At 44.2% G+C, this 18,273-nt stretch overlaps 1 protein-coding gene across 2 annotated transcripts in view; it reads right to left on the reverse strand.

The window, feature by feature from the left end:
• Nucleotides 1-18,273, reverse strand: part of HNF4G (hepatocyte nuclear factor 4 gamma) — a 282,814-nt gene that overhangs the window by 62,881 nt on the left and 201,660 nt on the right. For both annotated transcript variants that reach the window (XM_063925028.1, XM_063925029.1), the window contains exons 3-4: nucleotides 12,281-12,375; nucleotides 1,445-1,551 (exon numbers count right to left, since the gene is read on the reverse strand). In XM_063925028.1, the coding sequence (XP_063781098.1) occupies nucleotides 1,445-1,551; nucleotides 12,281-12,375 (202 nt within the window). The remainder of the gene's footprint in view (nucleotides 1-1,444; nucleotides 1,552-12,280; nucleotides 12,376-18,273) is intronic.

An 18,273-nucleotide genomic window follows, 5' to 3' on the forward strand; every position in this document is an offset into this window, starting at 1 on the left:
TAAAATAAAGCTGACCATTTTCCCCTCCGTTGCTGCTATTAAAGAGATGGGATTTAGATACATGTTCGGCTTTGTGAGCTGATATCTGCCGTTAAGGAGTTTAATGATAGAATTAAAAACTGCAATCAAATATTAATGTATAAAAAGTCACTTCTCAGCTGCAGAACAATGCATTGCTGGCCCCCATAGCACAATTTGTGATATGACCCAATGCAGCTCCGGTCTCACAAGTCTATTGCAAGGGCATCAGCTGTGCATGCACAGGTCTGGTGTATTTGCAGCGAAGCCCTATTTGAAGTTCCATGCTGTTAGTGTATCAGAGCAGTTTATGTTTATAGGTGTAATTCAGATCTGATCGCAGCAGCAAATTTTTAGCAGTTGGGCAAACCATGTGCACTGCAGGTGGGGCAGATATAACATGTGCAGAGAGAGTTAGATTTGGGTGGGATATATTGTTTCTGTACAGGATAAATACTCTCTGCTTTATTTTTACACTGCAATTTAGATTTCAGCTTGAACACACCCCACCCAACTGTTTTGCTGCTGCGATCAGATCTCAATTAGGCAATAAGTGCAGATTAGGCCCCAGGAACAGTGGCAAACGCAGGATTTGCATGGGGGGGTTTCCAGAACTGGGCAGAGCCAATCACGGGGGTGGGGACTGAGGTGACCCAGTATATGCTGGGTCCGTAAAACTAGTGTGTCTGTGTGTGTGTGTGTGTGTGTGTGTGTGTGTGTGTGTGTGTGTATATATAATTATATATATATATACACATATATATATACACATATATATATATATATATACACACACACATACATATACACATATACATAGCATATTAAACATGCATATATATATATATATATATATGTACACACACATACAGTACACATATATATACACATGAATATATATATATATATATCGTGTGTGTGTGTGTGTGTGTGTGTGTGTGTGTGTGTGTGTGTGTGTGTGTGTGTGTGTGTGTGTGTGTTTATATGTATGTATGTATGTATATACATGTGTATATATGTATGCACATGGATATATATGTACTATAATTAAAATAAAGTAAACTTTTATTGCACTTACAAGTGCCACCAGGAAGACAGCAGGCTGCAGAGGATGCTAGATAGCCATTAATAATACTCATGCAGCTTAAAAAAAAATTTTTTTTTTTTTAGTGGAGAGGGGGTTTCTGGGTGCTCGGAAACCCCCCTGGGTGCGCCATTGAGGAAGGTATCCAGGCCATTGCCAGGCCCACACACTCCCAGAACCCATAATAATAGCACTTTCTCCAGAGCGATAGTTCTGCCTCTGGCAAGAACTATTTGTTTAGTTATACACGTTTGACATTACTTACAGTAAGAGAAAACGAGGGAAACAAGTTGAATACAGACCATAGGGTCACACAGCATTTGACATAAAACATTTCTGTACCTGGCGCGACAGAGCCTCTGCTTGTGACAGTGTGTTAATAGAAGTGAGGTTGCTCCCTTCAAATGCGCTTTTTCTTGTGCTTATCCGGTCTCTTTCATTTTGAACAGCTAAGAAAAAAGTAAAATGAAAATACATTAGTTATTATTATGTAAAAAAGAAAAGTAATGGCAGAAACGTAATTTATTTTATACTCTGGTCAGAATATTCAGCAATACTACTAATAACGGATAGATAGAATGAACTGTATTGCTGATTGGTGAAAATAATATGTTGGGTGTACCAATTTTCTTTTGCAAAAATTAACAGTGGGAATTGCATAGTATGTTAAGATAAAAAAATATAGACAGTATTCAAAGTGTTTTTTGCTGTTTACACAGTATGTTTGTTTATGTACTGCATGATGATAGGGTTATTCTTTTCAGAAATTATTGGAGTAGAATATTCTCCTAACCAGTGGCGGATCTTGCCACGGGCAAGCAGGACTTTTGCCCGGGGCGCCGCCTTCCGGAGGGCGCCGGCGCCATCCGGAGGGCGCCGCACCATGGCAAGATCCTCCACTGTCAGTGTGCGCCCCAGCAGTGTCCCCCCGCTGTGCCCCCCCTCCCGCTGTGAGAAGGGAACCAGACGCTATGCGTCTGGTTTCCCTTCGTGGCGCTGGTCCTCCCCCGCTCTGAAGGGAATCAGACGCTAAGCGTCTAGTTTCCCTTCATGGAGAGGACCTTTGGTGTGCGGTGCGCGATGACGTCATCGCGCACCGCACAGCATTGTGGCATAGACGCTAGGGGTCATAATTGACCTCTAGCGCTTATGCTGTGCTATGGGAGAGACGTCATGACTGACGTCTCTCCCATAGATCCGAGGAGAAGAGCGGCGCCGGTCTGCAGGGTCTGGAAACAGGAGCGGGGTACAGTAAGTATAATTTTTTTTCTTTTTCCCCCCAGCAGCGCTACAAATGGGGGGCGTGACTGACCACGCCCCCATGTTAAGCCACGCTCCTAAATTTTGCCCGGGGCGCCGAAAGGGCAAGAACCGGCCCTGCTCCTAACAACAATCTATGAAAGTCCTGTACTGCTATAACAGATGTTGGATGCATAGAGATCTACAGTATCAGAATTACAGCTATATCTATCTTGGTGAACACAGTATATTACAAAGCCGCCCACTCTTTGTATTCCTGTGACACATATTTCCTTTATAGATGTAACGCACTGTTACTAGTGTATAAGGGATACGACTGCACCCCTATCATTACCATGCACCAACAAAAGCACCGTATCCCCATTACCTGCCCATACCAGCTACAACCACATATTTGACAGACATATATTGTAAGCATTTCCATCAAACCCTATTTCCCAATTCCAATGCCTAATTACCCCTAATAATTTAATAATCCTCAACAAGAAGTAGCTGTTACGTACATATTGATCTGTCCTTGGCAGAGGGCTTACAATTTGATGATTGGTAGAGAAATAGAAGAACACAGGTGAGTGAAAGGTGAGTTTGGTGCAGTGAATATTACTAACTGTGTGGTTTCTGGATATTGATTATGGAAACCTGCTCTAGAAGAAAAGGCTGGATGTACTTCTACAAGACTGTGGCCCTCATTCCGAGTTGTTCGCTCGCTAGCTGCTTTTAGCAGCCGAGCAAACGCTAAGCCGCCGCCCTTTGGGAGTGTATCTTAGCTTAGCAGAAGTGCTAACGAAAGGATCGTACAGCGGCTACAAAATATTTTTGAGCAGCTTCAGAGTAGCTCCAGACCTACTCCTAGCTTGCGATCACTTCAGACTATATAGTTCCTGTTTTGACGTCACGAACATGCCCTGCGTTCGGCCAGCCACGCCTGCGTTTTCCCAGGCATGCCTGCGTTTGTATCTGACACGCCTGCGTTTTTCAGCACACTCCCTGAAAACGGTCAGTTACCTCCCAGAAACGCCCCTTTCCTGTCAATCACTCAGCGCCCAGCAGTGCGACTGAAAAGTGTTGCTAGACCTTGTGTGAAACTGCTTCTTTTGTTGTGAAAGTACGTCGCTCATGCGCATTGCGTCCCATACGCATGCGCAGAAGTGCCACTTTTTAGCCTGATCGCTGCGCAGCGAACAACGGCAGCTAGCGATCAACTCGCAATGACCCCCTGTGTTCAGTGTTCTGCTCTACATCAACCTGAGCTACACTGTGACAGGGAAGTTACATTTACATGCAGACAGCACTATCAGAGTTGTATCTTATATAAGTGTATGAAACAACATGGCTGCTAAGATGTGTTCTGAAGTTTTCCTAACTTTATCCAGGGAAATAGAAGAAGGAGAAATTTATGTTCAGGGAACAGATAATGATCTCCTACCTTGTACCAGTCATAAATGTTTGGGGGGGGGGGGGGGGGACACTGCATCCTTCATTCTCAAACAACCAGACCTGACCACGCTAGGCCAGAAATAGTAAATAAAAGTAGAATTTCACCTCTTACGGAGAATGGAATGTCTATGTCCCATCTGTGCTAAATCCCCCTCCCCTATCTACTGAGTTACAGACTTGGTAGGATATGATCCCTTACATTTCCAGTGTCCAGCAGTGAGCAAGTTAAAAACACAGAGATGGGAGAGGGAGGAGTGGGGCTGCAAAAAAAAATCCACCTTTCCCTAAAAGCTTAGTGTTCATTTTCTTTGGGGATGCAGCCAAGAGTGCTGGGAAGGAATCACCCTAACCTGTGAAGTCCTCTCACATTGAAAGTTCTTTTGAGTAAGTGTAAGGCTTCTCAAATATTATCTCCAGTATTATTTTTTCTGAAATTAAGATGTAGTGTGTTTCCTGTCCATTTGTAATCTTTTCATAGTCATACCATGGATTATTTTGTTTGAATTAAAATATAATTATTTCTAGCATATTCTCTGTGTCTCTTGGTGAAACTGCAAGCCTGTGAGGCCAAAACTGCTACCAAAGTGTGAGTGTGCTATTAATAATTCTGTTTGAAGGTAAAAGCAAGAGTTTACCTTGTGTGGTATCCATAAAGGTTCTTTTGCTGGTGGCAGTTGTCGGGTTTCATTAACAGCACATACTGAGGTAACCATAAGTCACTGTTTGCAATTTTCAGACTGACGTATCTGGGAAATCAGTCGGTCGTGACAGAAGCACACTGTATAGCCTTGTTCACTTCCCATAACATTCTTTGGCATTCTTCTAACAATGGGTATGCACTATGAGTTCTTGTGGGGACTCCTGTACACCCTAAATGTTTTTCCTACTTCCAGCTGTACTGGTCATACCCCATCTGTGCTTGCAGCAGGTGAATGGTGAGAAATCCCCCTGTGTACTTGACAGGGTCAGACTAAAGCTTTTAGAGGCCATAAAGCAACTAACTTGTGGGGGAGTCTACCAATAAAATTGACAAAATGATCTACAGGTGATGCCATTAAAAAGTAAAAAGTGTAAGTACTCCCAACAGCACAAATGTGTGGAACATTATTCCACACAGTGCCCAAAGTTTACATTATGTCACAGTGCTCCAGTTCACATTATTCCACAGTTGCCCCAGTTTACATCACCACTGCTATTCATCTTCCTGTGATCTCAAATCTTGGAATCTGCGGACTGTGCAGGATCTTTAAAAGAGCACCAGCTACACCATGGCATACTACTGGTGCTGCATGGAACCTTCTTGTTCCTCCTCCTTGTCCATCCCACACAGCTCCTCCCAACATGCTCAGCATCATTGGTGCAGTGTTCCCCAGATGCTTATGATGTAGCTATGTGTGCGGGTTTCCTTGTGTGTAGGGACCCCTGGGTGACCACCCCAGTCACTCTGTAGTTAATCCAACACTGACACTTGAAATCTGCAAGGAATCTGGAAGACATGTAGCTGATGAACCTGTGCTTGGACTACAGTTCCAGCTCCTATGCACCAAAAATATTCATTAGTATCGAATATTTTTTGTATTTTCTGTATATATGCCTATCTACTAGGAACAGAGGGTGTGGTCCCCATTTTATATGTTGTACTTAAAGTGTTCTGTTGCACAAATAGGAAAGCATTACCTGTTTACTTTTAACCAGCTCCTATACAGTATATGCTTATGTTGGTACCTCATATTGATAGGCAGAAGATATAGAAGAACAGTGTACTACTGTCTGATTGGCAAATCTACTACAGTCCACTAGAGAGAACAGATTCACATTCAAGCACAGATAGACAGCATGACTACAGTCCATGAACAGAGAGTTTAGGTGAGTTCAGGGTATTACACTGCTGATAAAGACACAAAATGCAGTGCCCTCTAGTGACAGTTATACTCAAATATCTCTAGATTTTATTACCATTTACACTTACTATGTTTTACACTGTTACAGATTAAACAAATGTTTGATTCTTCATGATCATTGTACTGTACAGTAGGTTTAAAATCACTAGTTGACATAGAGATACTGATTCAAAAACATACATATAACAGTCTCATCATCTTTAGAAAAGCAGTTATAAATCAATTGTAATCAGTAGGGACTTTTATATCATGTCAAGTTTGTTTTATTAGCTTGTTTTAAACAACAAATCTAATTTACAACATTAGGTATTTTCCAACTTGTTGCATTTAAAACCTTAGTTTACCCTGCAGAAATCTCTTAATAAATAACTCGTTTTTATAAAGTCACTTAATTGGAAAAAAAGAGTATTATAGTATTTACAATTATGTTTATGTAAAACATTGCTGCTCATTTAAGTTGTTCACTGTTTAAACCGTATTCTTGTACATGTTTAGACTTTTGATACAGTTATATTATTGATGTATAAAAACAGCCGTTAGAAAGTGTAAGAGGATGAAAGGCCATCAGGGAGAGTGAAGGATAGGCTGCCAGTATAAGTGATATTCATATTTATGTATTGTTATTACTTACTACTGGGCAAAACTTTTAGAACACACCACTTTTTCCAGATTTAATTCAAATATAAGCAATTCAGGTCCAGTGAATCACCTGATATGATCCAAAGTTAAAGGATAAACCACTAGAGGTGAAAAACTGCAAAATACTACACATTTCTGAGTTATTTAAAAAAGAGCCTTTTTCTGGGAGTAATAGGTTAAGGACATACAGCTGTTCTGCAGCAATAAAAAGGGGGCTTGCCAGTGGACTTCTGAAGACTAGAAGAAAGTCTTATGGACCAATGAATCATATAGTTAAATCTTTGGATCATCACGCATTGTTTTTATATGCCATCAAGTAGGCAAAAGGATAATTCCTCAGTGTGTTTGATTTATTTACAAAGCATCATCTAGTAAAAGCCTTTGCTTCCTGGTGTGCTTAAGCCAAAAATGTGAAAGGGCAATGCTTTTAATAGCCAAACACCTCATGTTTGGTTTGGAGGTCTTTTGCTGGATCCTAAGTTGGGTAACTGGCACCCTGAACCAAAAGATTACCCACTGCATTTTGAAGTGCCATGCAGTACACTCTGGCACCTATTTGGTGAAGATTTCATCCCTCAGCAAGATAATAACACAAAACATACCACCGGGCTATTTCAGAACTACTTTTGAGGAAAAAAGCAAGAGGGTAGGCTTCAAGTCATCGAATGGCCAACACAGTCTCCAAACTTAAACCCCATCAAACTGTTTTGGGATGAACTGGACAGAAGAGTCAAAGCAAAACAACCTACAAGTGCAACGCATATGTGGGTACTTCTGCAACAGTGTGTGGAATAACATCTTAATTTCCACAGAAAAATTGCCACAATTGTGTTTTATGATAAAATCTGTAAAAGGAGTCTTCATTGTTGAGTCAATAATTTAGATGAAGTTTTATTAAACAAAATGATTCTATGATTTCTTGTTTATTTCTAATTGTTTATTTGTTTTATGCTTTAATTTCAAAATACCGTGAGAAATTAAATAGCGTAAATGTAAAAAAAACTGCAAAAAAAAGTTATATTTTTTTAGCATTTATTCCCATACAGAAGAATTTATCCACTTGATGGATCTAAAGAGGACTGTAATAATTAATGCACATTTGTGAACTACATTAAAACTTTTCATATGTAATTTTTGGATACAAAACATATAGTTATTGATAATAAAATATTTAAGGTCAGGTTGGCTTGTATATATTGAAAATTTATTAATTTCAATTAAAGCATTATATATTTTAATATAAAGAGATTTTTAACCTTCTGGTCCTTTCATTACTTTATATGAAAACGTTCTCCTGCAAAATTTACATAATAAATTGCTTTTATCTTTCCATTTACATTACATATTTTTTTAGCTTTCATTGAGGCTTGATTATTTTAACTTCTGGATACGACAGAGATCTACTCTATGGAAACAATTGTAATCCAATGTGTATAGCTCCTCTGCACTACAATATACATGCAACAAATATCTCCGAATTTCTATTACCATATAGCTTTTAAGAATGTTGCAAGTACTATTTAGTGTGCAGGGGGATACCTGGTAGGATAAGCCCCCCACACACACTTTTTGATTTCCGTTTGATGTGACCATTCCCTTTCATCCACCTGATAAGTGCTGCCAGACTGATTGACCTTCCTCCACTGTGGTTGCAGTTATGAGAGGCAATTGTATGGGATCAGCATTTGGAAGGTGTGCTGGTCCTGTAGTGCTACTTTGAGATCCCAGGTGTGGCTCCTAGGTAAGCTAGACTTCAATTTGGATGTATTTCTGTATGTTCCTTTATGACAAGGCCTTACAATAGACAATTACATGACCTTAAGTGAGTACTGTTATCATGCAGTGTAGGGACTGCCGGTAATAAGAGCAGCTGTGAAGAGGTCTGGCAGCTTATCATGTATTTGCAAATGCATGCAACAATTACCGCTGAATTTCTAGACCAAATAGTTTTCAAGAATTGTTTCAAGTACTATTCAGTGTGCAGGGGATACCTGGGGGGGTGCCCCCCACCTCCACGGACTATCCATACATTGCCCTGTATATCGGCATACTATCTTGTAGATAGTAGTGCCAATATCAGGGCCGGCGCTACCCGCTCAGCAAAGGGATGCAAAGCAGGTAGGCGCCTGATCGGAGAGGCGCCTTCCTGCTCTGCATTCCTGTGCTGCGCCGTCCTGGGCCTGGCCTGTCCCCCTGCTGCTGCCGCCGCCTACAATTGCAAACTGACAGGCAGCAGAGCCGTCAGTTTAAAGCCCTCCCTCCTTCCCTCCTCCCGTGGCAGAGGCATGATGAACGGATGGAAAGTGGGCGGAGCTACGCGGGCGAAAAGGGGCGGGGCTACACGGTCGAAAAGGGGCGGAGGCACACGGAACCCCCAAGCTAAGGCAGATCACTTCCTGCTAACCAGACTGTGGGGCTGTAAGTGGATGGAAAAAAGGTGAGATAAAGTGTGTGTATGTATTGTATGTATATGTGTGTATGTATATATGTATATGTGTGTGTGTGTGTATATATGTGTGTATGTATGTATATGTGTCGCAGTGATCGCAAAATACGTGGCATAGCACATTTTTACGAGCTATAGAAAGTGAGGGACCCGGTTTAAAAAAATTAGTGGGTCTCATTGGACGCACTGTCTCACTTCGCCAATAGGAATCCTCACACTCCACGTCAAATCACCGCCACATCTCCCCGTCAGGACAGCTCCACTTGCTCTGCTCCGAGAATGCCCGCCCCCTTACCGCGGATAGGCATACTGAGTCCAGGGGAAACAAACCACAGTTAGCGCTGCTGCTGATTCCGCCGCTCAGACTGGGTCACAGTCGCCGCAGTGAGCACTGCATTACAGCGAGCGGCATGTGATCCCCAGTCAGCCCGGCGTGCCGTGCTGTGACACTTCCAGCATGGGGGCGACTCCTTACACAGCGAATACCACAGCTTCCCCTCCCACATCACTTGGACTCTCCCTGCGGGTGCCGGCTAAGCAGCAGTTGCCGGTGGGATGATGGATCGACTCCTGAATGGAGTCGGTATGCTAGCAGCAGGACTAGGCGCAAGTGTATGGTATGCAAAGATGGGGGTTGCACAATGTAACAGAAGGGCTCACCTTTCTGTTACATTGTTACATCAGGCTAAACGGGGCAACCTGTGGCTCTCCAACCTCTGGCTATTCTGAGACTTGTGCTTCCACACACAGTGGCTGAAGAGGAACAGTATACCTAAACACACACACACCCACACCTCCCATTTCCCAGAGCTGTGCCATCCCCTCTCTGGGTCATAAGTACATGGATTGTAATATGTGGTGCGTAAATCAATATTGCATTCTCTCTCTCTATCTATCTATCTATCTATCTATCTATCTATCTATCTATCTATCTATCTATCTATCTATCTCAGATTTATTTTATTATAGTACTTATATTATGCACTATTGATTTATATAGGCTCCCCAAAAAATGGAGTAGGACCCAGATTTTTTAAAGTGAAGGGTCCATGGGATCCACTTTTATTTTTGCTCCGCGCTCACTGGTGTGTATGTATGTATGTATATGTGTGTATGTATGTATGTATGTATATGTGTGTGTATGTATGTATATGTATATATGTATATGTATGTATATGTGTGTGTGTATGTATATATGTATATGTTCGTGTGCCATGCAGTGTCTCCGCGCTTCTCCTGTCGACTCCCCGGTATGAGGCTCCTGGAGGACAGGAGAGCTGCTCTGTTGATGGGACACTTGCTCTGGCTATCTGTCTTAGCACCACGGCCCCTGTGTGAGGCTGCTGCCACTGTCCACAGAGGGAACAACAGCGGCTGGGACCCAGGAGCTGTGGGGAGCAGGTGACATTCTAGTTTAACTTCGAGAGTGAGTACCTTTCACTACCATCCTGCCCCCCCTGCTCCGCACCACTGCTCCTATCCTGCCCCCCCCCGCTCTACACCACTGCTCCCATCCTGCCCCCCTGCTCCGCACCACTGCTCCCCATCCTGCCCCCCCTGCTCCGCAACACTGCTCCCATCCTGCCCCCCGTGCTCTGCACCACTACTCCCATCCTGTCCCCCTGCTCTGCACCAAAGCTCCCATCCTGCCCCCCTGCTCCGCACCAAAGCTCCCATCCCGCCCCCCCTGCTCCGCACCACTGCTCCCATCCTGCCCCCCCTGCTCCGCACCACTGCTCCCCATCCTGCCCCCCCTGCTCCGCAACACTGCTCCCATCCTGCCACCCCTGCTCCGCAACACTGCTCCCATCCTGCCCCCCCTGCTCCGCAACACTGCTCCCATCCTGCCCCCCCTGCTCCGCACCACTACTCCCATCCTGCCCCCCCTGCTCCGCACCACTGCTCCCATCCTGCCCCCCTGCTCTGCACCACTGCTCCCATCCTGCCCCCCCTGCTCCGCACCACTGCTTCTAACCTGTCCCCACACCATTGCTCCCATCCTGCCCCCTCCTGCTCCGCACCACTGCTCCCATCCTGCCCCCTCCTGCTCCGCACCACTACTCCCATCCTGCCCCCTCCTGCTCTGCCCCACTGCTCCCATTCTGCCCCCTCCTGCTCCATATCACTGCTCCTATCCTACCCCCTCCTGCTCCTCACCACTGATCTTATCCTGCCCCCTCCTGATTGGCTGCAGGTACATGGCGGATTTGAAATAGTGGCGCTGTGGTAATAGGAGTCGCAGTGCCACCGACCACAGCTTCCTCCTCCTTGCACCGCCACCACCCTCTGCCTCCTCCTCTGCTATACCACCGCCACCCTCATGCCGACCAGAGCCTCATAATACACCGCCGCTGCTGAATAGGTAATCTTACCCTGCTGCCTTTCTCTCTCCCTAGTCCCTATTGTATGCCCTTGCTATCCCTCTCTTTGTCACTCTCCCTGTCCCTATGTCCCTGCTGTCACTTTCCCTGTCCCTCTGTCACTCTCCCTGTCCCTATGTCCCTGCTGTCACTTTCCCTGTCCCTCTGTCACTCTCCCTGTCCCTATGTCCCTGCTGTCACTTTCCCTCTCCCTCTCTCTCCCTGTCCCTGCTGTCACTCTCCCTGAATTTTGTCTCCATGTGGTATAATGTGAATTTCGGCTCATTGAGTGTGCTATAATGTAAATTTTGGCTCATTCTGTGAGGTATAATGTGAATTTCAGCTCATTCAGTGTGCTATAATATGAATTTTGGCTCATTCAGTGTGCTATAATGTGAATTTCGGCTCATTCTGTGTGCTATAATGTGAATTTTGGCTCATACCGTGTGCTATAATGTGAATTTTGGCTCATTATGTGTGCTATAATGTGAATTTCGGCTCATTCAGTGTGCTATAATGTGAATTTCGGCTCATTCTGTGTGCTATAATGTGAATTTCGGCTCATACCGTGTGCTATAATGTGAATTTTGGCTCATACCGTGTGCTATAATGTGAATTTCGGCTCATTCTGTGTGCTATAATGTGAATTTCGGCTCATTCTGTGTGCTATAATGTGAATTTTGGCTCATTCTATGTGCGGTGAAATGTGAATAAGATTGTGATACTGTGTGACATAATTTGAATTGAGGGTACTGTTGTATGGTCACACCCCGTGGGAAACCATAATCCTTTTTTGCGGCCTTCGGCGCACGCTCTCACTTTATTAACTGCAGTATGAATGGGAGGGCGCAAATTTATAGTTTGCAGGGGGGGCGCCGAACACCCTAGCACCGGCCCTGGCCAATATAGACAGTGGTGCATAGTATGCCTGTCACGTACTGACGCCAGCACATTCATAGAAGGGTGAGAAGTAGTATCAGCACACATAACGCGTGCTGATACCACTTCTCCCCCATTTTGACCCTTGATAAATCTACCTCCAAGTTCTAAAATGGAAAGGTTTCCCAACCAAACTTACATTTTATTGATGAGCTCAAAATACATTGAGTAGAAAGAAATAGCAGGTAAAAATTACCTTCTTTCTTCATTCCAGCTCTGAAGCACTTTTTTAGACGACAATATCTGCATTGATTGCGTTTGTCCTTGTCAACAACACACTGTCTGCTAAACCTAGAGAATGAAAGGAATAGTTCAGCATTATTTTAATGTATACTAGCAGAGGTGTAGCGTGGAGCCATAGCAGCCAGAGCAATCTCATGCCACGGCATCCCCCCCATATATACACAAACAGGTCCCCATAACCTTCCTCAGCCACAACCCCACCACCTTCCTCGGTCCCCAGACCCATTACCATCCTCAGCTCCCAGCCCCACATCTTCCTCAGCCACAGCCCCCTCTCCTTCCTCAGCCACAGCCGCCTCAGCAACCTCAACCCCCAGCCCCATACTCACCCCTCGCCTTCCTCAGTTCTCAGCTCCATCACCTCCCTTGCAGCTGCAACTTGAATTATGCCAAAGTAGAAGCCCTTACACACATTACACCTCAATAGAGTCCCTTAAACACATTAGGCCAGGTAGTCCATTATACACATTATGCCAGGTAGCCTATTAGACACATTACACCAGGTAGCCCATTATACATTGTATGCCACATTGCCCCTTAAACACATTACACCTGGTAGCCCAGTATTCAAATTATGCCAGGAAACCCCATATACACATTACGCCAGGTAGCCCAATATATACATTATGCCAGGTAGCCCTTATATATGCAGTACACCAGGTAGCCCTATATACAGTAAACATTATGCCAGGTAGCCCTACATAAAAATGATGCCAGGCAGCCCTATATACACATTACACCATGTAGCCGATTATACACATTACGTCAGGTATCCCAATATACACATTACGCCAAGTATCCCTATATACACATTATGCCAGGTAGCCCCATATACACATTACACCAGGTAGCACCATATACACATTACGCCAAGTAGCCCTTATATATATATTATGCCAGATAGCCCTATATACACACTATGCCAGGCAGCCATGAGAGAGTGACAGTGTGTGTGTGTCTCACATTCACAGCAGCTCTGGGACCAGCCAATCTGCTACTCACCCTCCCAACACTTCCAGGACCCACCCGTGCCCTCAGACAGTTTTGGCGCCTGGAGCTTGCACTCTACTGGGTCTGTCCTCCCTAGACCCTTGATAATAGCCACTTGACTCATGTCTGGACTCTGGATAAGCTACAGTAGTCTTGCCTAAATTTTGGTTTAGCATGTGTTATGTAATGTGTACATAAAGTAACAAATGTAAGCCTGCTGTGTAGTAAGAGCCCCATGGTGTGGCAATTAAGGGTAAATCAAATACATTAGAAAGTGGAAAGAAAAAAATTAAAAAAGAAAGGAGTGGATCTTGAGCTTGAAGCCTGGACTACTGAAAAATTATCTCTGCCATAACTTGTGCTTTAGTAGAAGTGATGTATTATATTTAATAGACTCTCAGGTTTGATATCTAAATATAACAGTGGTAATTAAATGTTTTAAACAAGATTAGCATGCAGCCCTCCTTAAAGAGAAAAGGTCTACAAGCTTACAAAGATTTGTAGACCATGGACCCGATTCATGTATGTATGGACATGATTCTTTTGACCTAAAATGATGGTCTGGATTTATGGAAAATTGTCTTTATAATGTGACTTTCATGGTAATTCTCTGTCGCGTGAAATTATGAGATGCTGCTAACACTTTTTACTCTGTGTGTTTATTAAGATAACAGTAACTAGTCAATTGTTGCTCAAAAACTAGCAAAAAAAGTGTGCACCCCCACTCAATGCTTTATCTATGGGGAAAAAAATCACGACTTTGATGCATTATTCCTCAACAAACTGACCACTTATCTAAAATTCTGCAACCTTTTTGCACATCTACAGTACATCACACACCCTATCGAATGACACCTAAACTAGAGGTTCAGAGGCGGGCGACCAAACTGATTAAGGGGATGGAAAAGCTAGTATACGAGGAAAGGCTTGTTAATCTAGGCATGTTCACTTTGGAAATAAAGAGAATAAGAGGGGACATGATCAACATTTACAAATATATAAGGGGACAATACACAGAACTTGCAGAGGATCTGTTTTTGGTAGGATCAACACAGAGGACACGCGGACACCCGCTTAGGTTAGAGGAGAGGAGTTTTAGCACAATGAGACGAAAAGGTTTCTTCACAGTAAGGACAATACGTGTTTGGAATTCCCTGCCTGAGAGAGTGGTAATGGTAGACTATGTTAACACTTTTAAGAATGGGCTAGAAAAATTCTTTATGGATAAGGATATACATGGTTATGGTTGGTAGATTGCGCACTATATCTAAAATAAATAATTAAATAATGGCCAACTTCTTCATCATTTCAAATGTATAAAATTAGTGCTAATAAAATAATACAGTATAGGAGGGTTCACTACGATCTGCCGGCGGCCGGCCTCCCGGCGACCAGCATACACGCCGAGAGGCCGGCCGCCGGCTTACCGACAGTGTGGCGAGCGCAAATGAGCCCCTTGCGGGCTCGCTGTGCTCGCCACGCTACGCACGCCACACTATTTTATTCTCCCTCCAGGGGGGTTGTGGACCCCCACGAGGGAGAATAAGTGTCGGTATGCCGGCTGTCGGGCTCCCAGCGCCGGTATGCTGGTCGCCGGGAGCCCGACCGCCGGCATACTGAAGACCACCCGTATAGGATACCACCAATAGGTTGAACTCGATGGACAATTTGTCTTTTTTCAACCTCAAAAACTATGTTACTATGGCCCTCATTCCGAGTTGATCGCTCATTAGCTGCTTTTAGCAGCAGTGCAAACGCTAAGCCACCACCCTCTGGGAGTGTATCTTATCTTAGCAGAAGTGCGTCCGAAAGGTTAGCAGTTTTGCTGTCAAATATTTTCATTCCGTTTCTGAGTAGCTCCAGACCCACTCCTACCTTGCGATCCCTTCAGAAAGTTTAGTTCCTGCTTTGACGTCACAAACACACCCTGCGTTCGGCCAGCCACTTCCCCATTTCCCCAAGCAGCCCTGCGTTTTAATCTGACAAGCCTGCGTTTTTTAGCACACTCCCGGAAAACGGCCAGTTACCACCCAGAAACACCCACTTCCTGTCAATCACTCACCGATCGCAGTGCGACTGAAAAGCTCCGCTAGACCTTGTGTAAAACTGGATAGTTTTGTGTGAAAGTACTTCGCTCATGCGCACTGCGGCCCATACGCATGTGCAGAAATGCCGGGTTTTTGCCTGATCGTTGCGCTGCAACCGAAAGCAGCTAGCGATCAACTCGGAATGACCCCCTATGTTACTAAGTAGTAGTTGCTACCACAAAAAAATAATTGCTTATTCAATAGATACTATAAATTGTATCATCTCCAAACTGAGACATGTAACTATATGACATACTGAAATAAAGTAGTAATGCAACAGAAAGGTTTGTGTGGGTATTTTATTTTGTTTCATGAAGAAAACGTATTTAGGATTGTATTCAGAGGTAGACACTATTGTTCGTAAATCACAAAAAGGAAGTTTTTTTGTCCGTTTGCACATGCACTGCGGCCGCATTGCACATGGGTGGAATTTCACTATGCGATCGCATCTCAGATGGATTGGCAGGCGGTCAGGGATGGCGTTGCAGGATTAGTGGGGAGTGGTGGAAGAAATGCAGGCATGTCAAGGTTGTTTTCGGGGTGGCTGGTTGATGTTGCCTGTGTTTCCTGTGATAGGAAACATGACGGTGCGCCTGTGTATGCAGCATGGCTGCGTATATAGGGGTTGACCTCTATTTAGAGGTTTTTGCGATGCAATTGAATTGCGATTGTATCACTGGGCTGTACTGCACATGCTGGGTGCCCTTGCCCTGTGCTGGGCGGCCCCCCAGCATGCAATTTTATTGGTAGCAGTTATTGCTATTTTAGCAAAAACTGCTACTAACTCTGAATCACCCCCCTAGTCCATTGCTATATAGGGGACATTTAATTCAATTAAATCCAAAAGCAAGAATTTGTATATGAAAACACGCTGTGACTATGATTACATGTAATTAGTTTTGTTCGAGGGGGGGGGGGGGGGGTTGTGGTTTCCAGTCTCTAGGTCGACCACACTTACGTCGACAGTCATTAGGTCAACCACTATTGATCGACATGCATTAGGTCGACATTGGTTTCTAGGTTGACATGGTCACTAGGTTGAGATGTCCTTGGTCGACATGACAAAAGGACGCCATGAGTTTTTCACACAAAAAATATTTAATTTTTTTGAACTTTTTCATACTTTACGATCCACATGGACTACAATTGGGAACGTTAACCTGTGCTGAGCGCAGCGGTAGCAGAGCAAGGCACCCTGCCCGAAGCTCGCTCGCCATGCTAGTGGACTCGGTGCACTAGTTGGGGTTCCCAATCACTCTACGAAGAAAATGACACAAAAAAAGCACGTTGATCTTTTGTCATGTCAACGTTGCTCATATCGCCCTAATGCTTGTGTCAACCTATTTCAGGTGTCGACTTAGTCACTGTCGACCAACAGTGGTCGACCTAGACACTGTCAACCTAAATGTGGTCGACCCTATGAACCACACCCGTTTTTGTGATGCACCTTGTTTTGCCTGTGTGTGAATGGATTTTTCTCAATCAAAAGCATATGGTTGCCATTACATTAAAATGCAACAAACTACAATATTCATGCCAACTTTCTTGGAATTTCCAGGAGATGCACGAAAGAGTAGGACAGTCTTCCACATACCACCCACTAATCATGTAACTGGCTTACTTATTTCAACCCAGCTCACAGTGGGGCATTTTGCTGAATTTGGAATTATACTGAATTTTTTTATCTGAATTTTTGCTGAATTGGAATAATACTGTATGCGTCAAAAAAATAAATAAATCCAAAACCACATTAAAATAATATATTTATGCAATGGTTGCCCGCTCTGCTGGAATTTCCAAGTGGCTCATAAATCTGTGGCCATTCTACTGGCTGAAGGGATAGTGAGCAACTCCTGCACACCTAGCACACTTCTCTTGTGAAGTGTGCAGGGTGTGATGATGTGATTGGCTATGAATCCCATCATTATTTCCCCGTCCCCAAGATAAAATAACAGAAATGGTTAATGATACGAATAGGAGCATCACATGTACTGATGTTCGGTACTTTGCACATGCGCTGGACCCGTACTGCGCATGTGCAGTATGGGTCTGCGATGGCAGACGCAGGACAGCATCAGACTCTCAGTGATTGACAGTCTGATGCCGTTTGGGGATGGGGAGGGGGCGTCGGCAGCCTCTGTTTCTTAAATTGGAGGCGTGTCACCAGCATTGTGGGTGAGGGAAGAAGCCAGGATCTCCATCAGAGGATGGATTTTCCTGACCTCTGTGTAGCAAATGTTGCGGCAGGCTTGCACAAATCCATGGGCAGGGGTAGATCTACTATGAAACTAATGAAGCTTAAGCTTCAGGGTCCCTAATACCGGAGGGGCCCATCTCACCTCTTGTTTTTATGTACTGTATGGTTATAGCTCATCGTCAATAAAACCATGACAACCAGGATTGTAGTACAGCATAGCTACTATTACAGCTTGTCACTTAGTACCATAGAAGCTGCTGGGAGTTGTAGTCTAGCTCTGTGATTTGCGCTTTATAAATAGTGTGAAATGTGTATCCATTTTAAACTACAATTCCCGTCAGCCTGCAGAACTTCTCTTTGTGACATTACCAGGAATGGCGGAGACTGGGAGCAATGAAAGTTGAGCCTGGGGCAAGAAAGCATCTAATAAGGTAATTTTACTGACTGATCGGTGTATGCTGTCAGGTGTTAATTGAAGAGAAGGGGGGAAAGAGAGTGCTGTGAGGTGATTAATGAAGTGGGTATTCTGTGAGTGATGATTGAAAGGGGGGGTGCCTGTGAGGTGATTACTGAAGGGGGTGCTGTTAGGTGACTGTTAAAGATGGGGGCAGTGCTGTGAGAGGTAGAAATTAAAGGGAGTGTGCTGTAACCAGATCTGCCCCACAGATTTTC

Source organism: Pseudophryne corroboree, chromosome 5 (genome assembly GCF_028390025.1).
Source record: "Pseudophryne corroboree isolate aPseCor3 chromosome 5, aPseCor3.hap2, whole genome shotgun sequence".
Taxonomy (NCBI): Eukaryota; Metazoa; Chordata; class Amphibia; order Anura; family Myobatrachidae; genus Pseudophryne; species Pseudophryne corroboree.